Here is a 12727-nt window from a genome sequence, read left to right on the forward strand (position 1 = left end):
AATACTGGGAAGAGGAAGGCATTTTAATGACTATGTAGATGGCTAGTCCCCTAAAATCAGACTATTCATCATAATCCCCAGCATCTAGAAAAAAACACTCAATGAACATTTGTTGCATTGAACTGAGTATCACGAAAGTTATCCAGAACCGAGTATTGGAGCTTCTCCACCAGAAAAAACTGTAACACAAACCTATACACATATATTTTCCCTGTGTAAGAAAATTCCACATCTCTTTCTAGCTTTCAAGTCATTTAAACTTGTCTCAAGTGAGTTTTTTTTCCCCCCAAGTGCTTTGAAAAGCATAAATCCTAGAGCAACTGGGACCTTCGTGGATAGTTTGGCTGGTTGCTCTGGACTCACACATGTGCTGGGCCTCTCGTCAGGGAAATAGCTCTGAGGAATCCCCCTGAAACTTGACCTGGTTGTGGGAAGGGCATCTTTTCCATGGACTTTTTTGCTAGCTGCATAGAGACCACCTGTGAAATACAGCCCTGAGCCCCCTCTTCACTCCCCTGCCCACTGATACCACTTCCGTCAGCTCTTCAACATGGGTCACGTGGCGGACTGACAAAAAGCCTGGCGAGATTAGCCCAGTTCTTGCTCCAACCCACCCTCCACGTTAGTTCAGGAGCTGGCCAGCCGTCAAGATCCAAGCTCTGGTTGGCTGCCAAGCCGCCTGTCTGCACATTGATGAAGATGAGAATTCCATTCCAGCTTTGCTGCCTTCACATGCCGGATGATTATACTGTTTATCTACCAGAATTTCTCCTAGGTCAGATTGACTTTAAATTTTTTGTTTAATTCTTGAATGTTTCACAAAATAGTTACCAGCCACTTTATAAAAATACGATCAAAAGAGGCTGAGAAAACCGGTCAGCATATGTAAGAAGAGAAACGGGCACCTTCTCGCTGGCTGAGATTGTAACTTGGTTCTGAGCTTCCTGGTTCTCGGAGATCCAGTTCCTCCGGGCCATTTCTTCCCATTCTGCTTGCATCTTATCCCAAAACTCTGTATCTGACTAGGAGACAGGAAAAATGAAGAGAGATGGATTTAAGAACATGCCATATCATTTGGTTTATTTTCAGAGAGACAGTTTTCTTCATCGGTCAACATGAGTTCTGAGGAGGAATAAAATGTGCAAACTGGCCACGTCCAATGATACTCATGGTTGAAGAGCTTCTGGAGGGTACTTGGTGGTCAAGGTGAACTTGATTAGTTGTGACTTATGCCAAATTCAGCTAAAAATCCATTACTGAACAGTTTCAAGTGTGGGTACCAGGCACAAATTTGGGGAGGGGTGGTCTTCCCTAGAGTTGCTCCTAGGATATGAGGAATTAAGAGCAACTGCTTTGGGACTGGCTGGGCAGTGCCTGGCGAGGCAGCTGCCATGGACAAGGGAAGCAACACTGGTTGACCCTACACTTTGCCAAGCACTGTGCAAAGAGAAAACAGACCCTAGAGGGTTCTGGTTGTAAAGCTGGGATTGCACAGGGTTTAAACCACAGCGTAAGCCCATGTTCATCACCTTATGGCAGACATGGGCTCCTGGTGCTGATGGCTTTGGCTATGAACTCAACTGAATCTTTTCTATGGCAGGATGATGTTTTGAAAAATATTACTTTGTATTTTTCTCTTTATAATTTTTCTCTACATCTTCCAAAAGGGAAACCGACTGTTTTCTCTCCTTTATTTTGAGGAACGTGTGTGTTCCTGGACTGAAGCAGAATTTTTCTGCAAGATCTGTCCCTGATTGGTTTCTATTTTATGAAGCCTGAAGGGGGTACTTTAGATGTCCTGGACAGGGGGACAAGGGACAGGTATCTTAAAGTACTGAAGAGGGGAAGGGGAACTTCCCAGGGGTGGGGAAAGAGAAGGAAGGAGGTAGGTTCTGAGATGAGTGGGAGATGATGCTTGGCTTTTAGGTATTTCCCTGGCAAATCTGCCCAGCCTCCAAGAGGATGAGAGAGGCTGTGCTGGGAACTCTGATCCCCATATGGTAGGGAAATGGAGAGAAACTGGAATTCAAGGAACCACTGGGGGCTTGGTTGGCTGTCAGCAGTCAGCATGGCAGACACAGGGTAGAGGCTCTGTCTTTGTTCTCTGGCATCTCATACGCCTTCCAGATTTGGTGCCTGAGACTAAGTTACCTGCCAGTTTGGTAAGATAGATGCTTGGAAACTACCTCTTCCTTTAAAGAAAACAAAGAAATTGGTATTCCCTGAACACCCAAGTCTGGGACTGGGATCCAGTTTCTCTGCAAATCTCAATTTCTATGATGCTAAATCCTGTGGTTTGTCACTGTCGCATCACGGTTGTACTTTTAACCATCTAATCCTCCCAGCCTCTCTCTCTACTCCACCCTCATGCCTGGGTGGTGGTTGCTTGGTGGTGGGACCTCTTCTTCAAAGTTGCTCTGAATAGTAATTGTAAGCTTATTTCTTCTGAATACAAACGTGCAAGGAAAAAGGGTCAACCCAATGTGATTAATCCCAGGCTACTAAATAAATAGTACTTCTTGTTCTTGTCTTTTACTATGTCCAGAATACTTATTCCTACCCCAGAAATGGGTCCTGTCCCTCCAGTGGAGGCCTCCCTCAACAAAGGCTCAGGGCAGCAGGCATCTTGACAATCTGTGCTGAGATGCTAGAAGCCCCATGGAATGGCTACCCCTTATCCAGGTTAAGGTTAGGAATAAAATTCAAGATTTCTTTTTCAGTGAGTCTTTCTCGTAGAATACCAAATTATGCAAACAGAATGATCTCAGATATTCAACAGCGAGATAGAAGACTGGAAGGAAATATCCTACCATGTTAAGAGTATTCTGTCTTTGAATGAAGGGATGATGGTGATGTTTTTCCTGCTTTTTTATGCTTTTCTGCACTTCCTGAATTTTCTGTAAGTATGCACTGCCTTTATAATTTTAAAAAGGTTAAAAAAACAGTACAAAGCAAAATTATCTTTCCTTTTTAAAAATACCATAAAATCTGCACATTTAGATACTGAGGAGATTCATTTTCTTGAATAGCTTTTCAAAGATTTAGGTTCAGCTTGTCTGCAGAGAAGTAAAGAGAAATCTATCAAATGAATTTTATAATGTTTACTGACTTTCCCAAGCCTCCTGATGGAAGATGTGAAATGCCAATGACTTCAAGTACTTTCTAAGGCAGTTATGTTCCCCTAGTGAGACTCCTTGGAATCTAAAGCTATTACAAGTCTTTTGAACGACAGAATGAAGAAGATTTTATAATGTGTACATCTGGATTACCAAAGGATGCATCACCTTTCCTGCAGTTTCAAATTAGAGCAGTAGATGCATAAATAAGACTGCTGTGGCAAGAACCCCAGTTGAGGTGGGGCTGCCAGGCTCTAATTTAATGAGATACACCAGGACTGTTACCACTTAGAATAAGTTCTGCTGACTAATTAAAGTGCACAGCATAGTTTTGTTTAATTACAGAAAACTACTTTTAGCACAATCAATTTTCTCCCGGTCTCAAAATCCAGACTTCATTCAAGTAACTGCAATTAACACTCCTTTTTTTTTCTATTCCTAATCAATTTCAGAGAAACCTGAAACGTATTTGAATTTTTAACATTTTAGACATGACTGAGGGCATTTTATGTATTGATGATTTTCCTAGCTGTTCTGGAATTTTGATAGCTTATTTTTTTTATACCCTACAGGTAGTAAATTATCTTCTTACACCAGAAATGAACTATTGTTTGCAATCCATTTTCATTTTTAAAGTAGCTTGCTGATGATAACAATGGTAGGTAGCCATTAAAACTTGGGATGTATAGCATAGTGGTGAAGAACAGAAGCATTCTCCTCATAAAGACCAGGAACCAACTCAGACTCTATCACTGACCTTTTGCAGGTCCCTTAACATCTCCAGGTCTCATTTTCCTTATCCTTAAAATGTAAGATGGGCTAGTGATGATCTTGGTTAATCATTATTAGGACTAAATGAGAAATATCCATGGCATAAAGTATGTAGTAAATGCTCAATGAAAGTAGATGTGCTTATCAGTGTTTTTGTTCCACTGAGAAAAATATAAAGAATGAAACAAAAATTACCTACGATCTCAAAGCTCAAACATCTGTCAGTATTCAGATGTTTTAATTTTCTGTATATACATATCCTCTTCTAGATACCTTTCTCCCCTTCCTTTAAATCTTTCCTTTCTACCTAATTATTCAAAAATAAGAGCAAGGTTAAGATTATTTCAAATATGGACTGTTATATAGCAATTAAAATGGTATTTATGAAGCATTTATTGTAATATGGAAAACGCCTTGAGTTATGCTGTTTCTTGTCATGTAGTATGAGCACAATGATGGAAAACAACAACAAATGATGTGTGAGGAAAAAAAGACTCCAAAGAAATGCACCGAAAGTACTGTGCTCCTCGGCTGGGGTTAGGAGTCACTTGCCCTGTCATCTTTCCTTGTACTTTTCAGCAGTTCCCAAATTTCCTATTGGTAGCATGTGTTATTTTGGTAAGAAAGTAAGATTTGGTTTTTAAAAAAAAAAGCTTACATCTTTTCAGTTTCAGTTCCTCCATGATGTTTTCTCCAAAGACCACACGCTAGAGCAATCTCTTGCCTCTCTGAATGCTTTCAATACTGATATTCTGGATCAGTGGTTTGGAAGAAGAGAGGCGTGTACTAGAGACCACCATTATCCCTATGAGCTTGAGCAAGTCATTTAAACTCATCTGTACATCATTTCTTGTCATTCGTAAAGTGAGAAGACTGGGTTCATTTGACAATAGCTCAGGCTTCTTTGGGTAGATTGCCTCAGAGGATCAGAATAAGGGAGAAGAGAGAGATTAGTCCAGGATCTGTCTTTTTTTTTTTTTTTTTTTTAAATAAAGGGGCCTCTAGCTTGTTCACTGATCTCTAAAATTTATATTTTAAAGCATTTTTCTAAAAGTATATTTGACATTTTCCTTTCAATTTTAGATTATAAACCCAGTAAATAAAAATTCCTACAAGGACGATGACAAAATTAAATATTGATTAAGATATAAAGAATAAGAAAATAAGCAATTTAATTTAGAACCAGGGACTTTTAAGGGATAGCAGCATATTATCAACTCCCATTCACCAGTCTATTTTGGTCACTCTTGAGTTAAAATAGTGTTCCTTTTAATTTTGTGGTCAAGCATATTTGTTGATTAGAAAGATCCTGGGGTTGTGTTGTGAAGGAACTGATCAATGTGAGATTACAAGTCAATTCTGCCTGTGAGGAGTCTGACTTTCCTTTTGCCTCTTTAGACATCCGTTGATTAACTGTCACTAGATCAAAACTGAAACAAAACAAAACAAGAACCAACCAACCAACCAACGCATTCTGTGTATGCAAAAGAAAAGAGAGTACCCCTTGCATGGTGAGGAATGAAAATCACTATGGAAATTTGGACAAAGTATTTGCCAAAATAAATAATTTTTGTTGAAGCAAAATTATGTGCATGATTTAGGGACCTCGTCACTCTGGCTCTGGTAGCCCAAGCTGGTGAAGAGTGCCTGACATGTCCCCACTCACATCATCTGTTGACTGACAACTTAGTATTAGTTGAGGGTTCCATGCAGCTGCCCAGAGAACATATTCTACCTGAGGCTGCAATCAAACGTGTGCAGCACCCTGATCAAGGACAGGATAGAACTGTGATTGGTCAGAACTAGTCTGAGCTCTGGGTGCAGCTCTGGGGGTCCCAGGTAGTGAGGGTCACCAACAAACTGGAGTCTCTTCAGGCAAGAGTGGATGGGCAAGAGTAAACCTGTTTATGAAGCAATTCGCCTGGTAAAGCAAAGCTCAGAGGGGTGCTGAGCGCAGAGCAAGCGGTTCAGCCTTGTTTTTGCAGACAGCAGAATTAGGGTGAATGAATGGCAGTTCCAGGGAGACAGTTATCAAACACAACATGAAGCTGTCTGAAAATGGAATGGGCTGCTTTCTCCTCAGAAGGATGGGTTCCCTGACGTTAGAAGTCTTCAGAGACACAATGACCAATGTGAGGAGTGCTGTATAGATGATTCACAGAAAACTTTGACCTATGGTCTCTTACGACCCTGAGCGTCTTTGCTTACAGTGTTATTAATGGATTGATTTACTGAGTCGAACAGGGAGGTGCAAAATGAGTAAAATCCCTATGAGATAAGAAATGGATCTGCCACATATGCCCTTTTCTCAAGCTGAACAGTATAGGGAGGAAAACAGATGGGCTTTAGCATCAGCTTTAACAGACTGCAATCCTAACTAGGCTCTTTGTCTCTTTGTCACATTGAGACAGGAAGGAAGGGGGCAGGGCGCAGCCATTCAAGAAATGACACAGCTATTAACACCACAGTGGTGGAAAATCCAACTTCCAACATGCCTTGAAGCCCAAGATGGGGGGAGGTTTGAGTTCTGGTAAACCTTGAGCTTCATTATAAGTTCATCATAATGTATCAGCATGGTAAATGACAGTCCCCTACAGGCGCCATGACAGTCCTGACACTGACCATGAAAGATCAAAAAGTGGGTGGTGGCCCAATTCCTGGGAATCCTAGCCCCTTCCTCCAAGTAGCTGAGAATAATCCTCCCACTTGTTAGCATATGAAGTTACTGAGCCCATGAAAACTTACAACCCTTTTTGAGTGAGACGGCTTGCACTCTGTCCACAGAGTGTGTATCTATTTTTAGTTTAAACTGAGCACCTAAGCCCCACATCTTGTGGCCTTTCTCCTGCCTTCTGAAACAGCCTGCACTCTATGGAGTATGCATCTCTCTCAGTAAGTCTACCTTTACTCAACTGTGTCTTGTTCTTGAATTCTTTCTTGCGTGAAGCTAAGGACCCATGCTTGGCGGGGCACCTCCCAGGGACTCAACCAAGACCTGGGACAGGGCCATCCTCTCGCCTCACATTCTTTTTCCTGTATCAACAGGACCTTTGGCAATTTAGTTCACCTCTGTAACTCAGTTTTCTGGTCTGTAAAATGTAAAAGTTCTGTGATTGTGCAGATTAAGTGAAGCAAGTACATAAAGTGCTTAGAATTTGTAACATAAAGGATCTAAGGAATCAGCAATTAATGTTATTTTGTATTGCAAATGAAAAAGAATATTTCCCACAATAGAGAGAGGATGCAGTCCCACAAACTGTAAACTGTATGGTTCGGAAATGAAGAACAAAAACACTGGTACTAACACTCAGATTTTCCGGTTGCCTCTGGGTTAGACACGCTCCCCTGTTTAATGGAGGCGGCCATCACTGCTGATGTTGGCAGGAACCTGGACAAACAGCCTGAAGCTCTCACCAAACAACACGCCAGCCTGTTGGCTGCAGGAACGTGGGGAGGAAAAACTGGAAATGATGGGAAGGAGAGGAAAGGGCACAGAAGGCTGGAAATAATTCAATACAAGGTTTGAGCAGGATGTCAGAGGCAACCAAGAGTCATTTCAAACAGATAATCTAAGAGAGTTTCCTGTTTTTTGCTTTCTATTCTTCTTCACCTGCAAGTGGCAAAGGAATGAGAGGAATGGAGTATTAAAGCACAATGAGCAAAATCTGTTGTCCAAATGGGCAGGGGTCACTTTTCAAAGGGCTTTTAGCATATTCATCAGCAAATGAGCACCTTTGCAGAACCAGAATTTCACAGGATATCTCTGTTTGTGGCTCCAGCTGGTATTTGCATTCACAACAAAGAACTGCTCTTAAGGTGCCCTGGAATGGGGTTTGGGGACTAAGCCTGGGGTTTGCTGCTACTTTGGGAGTAAGGTCTTGTAGGGCCAGTTTCTCAGAGGCTGCTTATGTCTTGCAGACCTCCGGCTGCAGTTCAGGCTGTTAGCTGCAGGAGACTACAGGGCTGCTTTACCCTGGGCATGGGGAGATGAGGAGGGCCCTTGGGTGTGAGCCTTGTCTCATGCTCCATGCGGTGAGTCACAGCCTACGTGATGAAGGAAGGGGCAGGTGGATAGCTGTAGTGTCAGACCTGACAGTTAGCTTTCCTTCCTGTAATGCAAGTGCCTGACTTAAGCTTTGATTGCCGCTTCAAAGAGGCACCCATTTCAAAGATGGTATCCTCTTCAAAGAACGCTATCTCGAATAAACACATGGCCAGCCATGAAGACTCCTTTGTTTTAGAGTTCTTGGTTGATTTCGATAACTGACCATTGGGAGGAGTGTTTTTTCTCTTCCTAAGCTTTAAATTCACCAGTACAGGGTGAGCACTTGAAGCCCTAGGCCCCGACTCTCCACCCCAATGAAAGGAGAACCTTGGGCCCACATTTGTACTATTTCTCGCTCTCTACCTGTGACTTTGCTGTGTGGCCCCAGGTGTGCCATGTAATTTCCAGGACCTGTAAGTAATAAACCTTTATTTTTCTTTTAGAGTTTCCTGATGGGTCTTGCTGAGGGCATCTTGCAATCATAATAAGAAGCACAAGGGCCAGCCCAGCCACAACACTGCTTACAGACAGGCTGAGACAGGCTCGGAGCAACAGTGAACTGCAAGCAATGTAACTCAGTTCCAGGGGTTTTCTCCTTTAGCCATGTCTGCAAGTGGGGAAGGTTACTGGGAAACTCCCTACCAGTTTTATAAAATAAGATGTGAGAAATATTTGCTAACCCAAAACTATATGTTTGTGTTTGCATCACAGCAGTATTAAAACAAAACAAAACATCACATCTAAATGTGGAAGGTCAAAACACCTACTCTTAAGAAGGTCACTGTTCAATGATACAATTAAAATAGAGGTAACCGTAGTTCAGGAGAGGGTGAACAAATGTTGCAAAAAGAGATAAAATTACTTGATCAAAATCACACTATTATTGGTAAACAAAAGATCTGGAATTCAAGATATTCCATCCTTTCTTTTTAGGGCTGACCGAATCTTCCAAAAATGGCCTCAGTGTTATTTCTGGTCCCCCATCGGAACTTTGCCACACTCCATTAAAAGGTGGAGTATATTGCCCTGCCTTTGAACACTTGGCTTTAACAAAGAGAATGCAATGTTAGTGAACTGGTGTGACTTTTGAGGCTAAATCCTAAGCGGTGATGTAACTTCTACCTCTCTTTCTCTTTCTCTCCAGCCACTGACCTTTGGAATCTAGTTGCCATGTTGGAAGGAAAGCTACAACTCAAAGAAAGGCCACGTGTTTTAGCCATCTGTCACACTGAGGTCTCAGGTGACTATGAGGATAAGGCTTCTGACATATGAGCGAGAGTGCCTTCAGATGATTCCCACCCCTTGCCATGGCCGGCAGCCTTCAAGCCACCTAGTGGAACAAAGGTGAGCCATCCTCTCTGAACGCTACCCAAATTACATATATCCAAGTGAAATAAATATTGCTGTTTTTAAGCCACAAGTGCTGGAGTAATTTATTACACATGCAGAGTAACTGGAACATACTTTAGGTCAGAGGACTGGAGAAGAGGAAAACCAGGTGTAGACAAGGGACCTTATGATGGGGCTTCCTCAAAGGGTTGGCAGGCTAGTGATGTAATGTAGCATTTCCTCAAAAAGTGTTCTAGAAACAAAGAGTTCTGTGGTCAAATGAGCTTGAGAAACTTTAGGTTAGACCAGAGGCTGCAAACTGGTGGCCTATAGCCAGGTCAAGCCAAGAATCATGTTTTTCCCCTCATCCTGAATGTGAAATTCCACACCAAAACCCAGATTTCAGGACAGCGACCAAGATGGTGGAGTAGAAAAACCCTGAGCTCAACTCCTCTCAAGAGCACACCAACATCACAACTATCTGCAGAACCAGCATCAATGAAAAAGACTAGAACCTACCAGGAAAGATCTTCAACAATAAAGACAAAAAGCAGCCACAACAAGGTGAGCTGCAGGGGTGGACCCATGATATAATCAAATCCCATAGCTGCTGTGGGCAATTCAAAAACTGGAGAATATTTATATTGCAGAGGTTCTCCCACAGGATTGAGAGTTCTGAGCCCCACATCAGGCTCCCCAGCCAGAGCATCTGGCATGAGGAAGAGGATCTCCCACAGCATTACGCTTTGAAGGCCAGTGGGGCTTGACTGTATGAAGCCTGCAGGACTGGGGGAAATAGACTTCACTCTTGAAGGGCCACACAAAATCTCATGCACTGGAACCCAGGGCAAAAGCAGTAATTTGATAGGCGCCTGGGCCAGACCTACCAGCTGGTCTTGGAGGGTCTCCTGGAGTGTCAGGGTGTGGCTGTGGCTCACCCTGGGGATGTACACACAAGTGGTAGACATATTGGGGATCACTCAAATGTGTGAACACTGCTGCTGGTGGCTGTCACTTGGCTTATTAGCATCAAGACCTGGCCCCACTCAACAGCCTGGAGGTGCCAGTGCTGTGATACCTCGGACCAAACACCTAACTAGGCAGGGACATAGCCTCACTCATCAGCAGACAGGCTGCCTAAACACTTCCTGAGTGCACAGCTGCCTCTACACATGCCCCTAGACATGGCCCCATCCACCAGAGGGCCAAGACTCAGCTCCACCCACCAATGGGTAGGCGCCAGACCTTCACACCAGGAAGCCTGTACAAGCCTCTAGACAAGCCTAGATCATATAGCTTGAGTGATGAGAGGGCAGTGCACTGCTGGAATGCATAGGATGTCTCCTACAGAAGGCCACCTCTCCAAGGTTGAAAAAACATAACTAACCTACCATATACAGAAAAAAAAAAACAAATAGCAACTTAGACAAAATGAGATGTCAGAGGAATATGTTCCAGACAGAGGAACAAGATAAAACCCTAGAAGAAGAACTAAGCAAGGTGGAGACAGAATTCTTTCTTCAGTAGATTGCCTAAGTAATGATCATAAAGATGATCAAAGAACTTGGGAGGAAAATGGATGTAAAGAGCAAGAAGTTAGAAGTTTTCAACAAAGAGTTAGAAAATATAAAGAACAATCAAACAGAGATGAAGAATGAAAAATACATTAGAAGGAATCAATAGAAGACCAAATGATACAGAACTACAGATCAGTGAGCTGGAAGATAGTAGTGAAAATCACTGTTGCTGAACATAAAAAATAAAGAATGAGGAGAAATGAGGACAGTGTAAGAGACCTCGGGGACAACACCAAGTGCACTAATATTTGCATTGTAGAGGTCCCAGAAGGAGAAGAGAGAGAGAAAGGGCCTGATAAAATATTTGAAGAGAAAATAGCTGAAAACATCCCTAACCTGGGAAAGGAAATAGTCACCCAAGTCCAGATAGTGCAGAGAGTCCCATATGTGATTAACCCAAAGAGAAACACACCAAGATACAATGTAATCAAACTGACAAAAATTAAAGATAAAGGGAGACTATTAAAATCAGCAAGGTAAGCAACAAATAACATACAAGGAACTCCCATAAGGTTATCAGCTGACTTTTCAGCAGAAACTGTGTAGACCAGAGGGGAGTGGCACGATATATTTAAAGTGATGAAAGGGAAAAACCTACAACCAAAAATACTCTACCCAGTTATGTTCTCTTTCAGAGTTGATGGAGAAATCAAAAGCTTTACAGACAAGCGAAAGCTAAAAGAATTCAGCACCACCAAACCAGCTATACAACAAATGTTAAAGGAACTTCTTTAGGTGGAAAAGAAAAGGCCACAACTAGAAACAAGAAAATTACAAAATGAAAAAGCTCACTGGTAAAGGCAAATATACAATAAAGGTAGGAAATCATCCACACACAAAGCCAGTAAAGAGTTTAAAAGACGAAAGTAGTAAAATCATCTATATCTACAATAAGTAGTTAAGGGATACACAAAATAATTAGTTGTAAAATATAACACAAAAACAGTAATTGTGAGGGGAAAAGAGTACAAATGCAGGGTTTTAAAAATCATTTGAAATTAAGAGATCAGCAACTTAAAACAATCATGTATATATATAGACTGGTATACAAAAAACCTCATGGTAACTGCAAACCAAAAACCTGTAAGAGAAACACACACAAAAAAGAGAAAGGAATCCAAACATAACACTAAATACAGACACCAAATCACAAGGGAAGACGACAAAAGAAGAAAGGTGGGGATGGTGGAGACCGAGAAAAACAAATCCAAAACAATGAACAAAATGGCAATATGAACATATTTATTGATAATTACTTTAAATGTAAATGGACTAAATGTTCCAACCAAAAGACTAGCTGAATGGATACAAAAGCAAGAACCATACATATGCTGTCTACAAGACTCACTTCAGATCTACAGACATATATAGATTGAAAGTGGATGGGAAAAGGTATTCCACACAAATAGAAATTAAAAGAAAGCCAGAGTACCAATACTTACACCAGACAAAATGACCTTAAAATAAAGACTGTTACAAGAGACAGAGAAGGACACTACCTAATGATCAAGGGATAAATCCAAGAAGATATAACAATTGTAAATATGTATGCACCCAACATAGAAGCACTGCAATATATAAGGTAAATACTAACAGACATAAAAGGAGAAATCAACAGTAACATATCAGTAGGGGACTTTAACACCCACTTACATCAATGGACAGATTATCCAGATAGAAAATCAGTAAGGAAACACAGACCTTAAATGACATGTTAGACCACATGGACTTAACTGATATTTATAGAGCCTTCCATCTGAAAGCAGCAGAATATACATTATCTTCAAATGCACATGGAACATTCTCCAGGATAGATCACATGCCAGGCCACAAAACAAGCCTCAGTAAATTGAAGAAACTGAAATCATATCAAGCATCTTTTCCAACCA

The 12727-nt window shown here is 41.6% G+C and overlaps 1 protein-coding gene across 13 annotated transcripts in view; it reads right to left on the reverse strand.

Moving 5' to 3' along the window:
* Window positions 1-12727, reverse strand: part of PEX5L (peroxisomal biogenesis factor 5 like) — a 375321-nt gene that overhangs the window by 19049 nt on the left and 343545 nt on the right. For all 13 annotated transcript variants that reach the window (XM_064493048.1, XM_031451698.2, XM_031451661.2 and 10 more), the window contains one exon: window positions 906-1022. In XM_064493048.1, coding sequence (XP_064349118.1) covers window positions 906-1022 — 117 coding nt within the window. The remainder of the gene's footprint in view (window positions 1-905; window positions 1023-12727) is intronic.

Source organism: Camelus dromedarius, chromosome 2 (assembly GCF_036321535.1).
Source record: "Camelus dromedarius isolate mCamDro1 chromosome 2, mCamDro1.pat, whole genome shotgun sequence".
NCBI classification, from domain to species: domain Eukaryota; kingdom Metazoa; phylum Chordata; class Mammalia; order Artiodactyla; family Camelidae; genus Camelus; species Camelus dromedarius.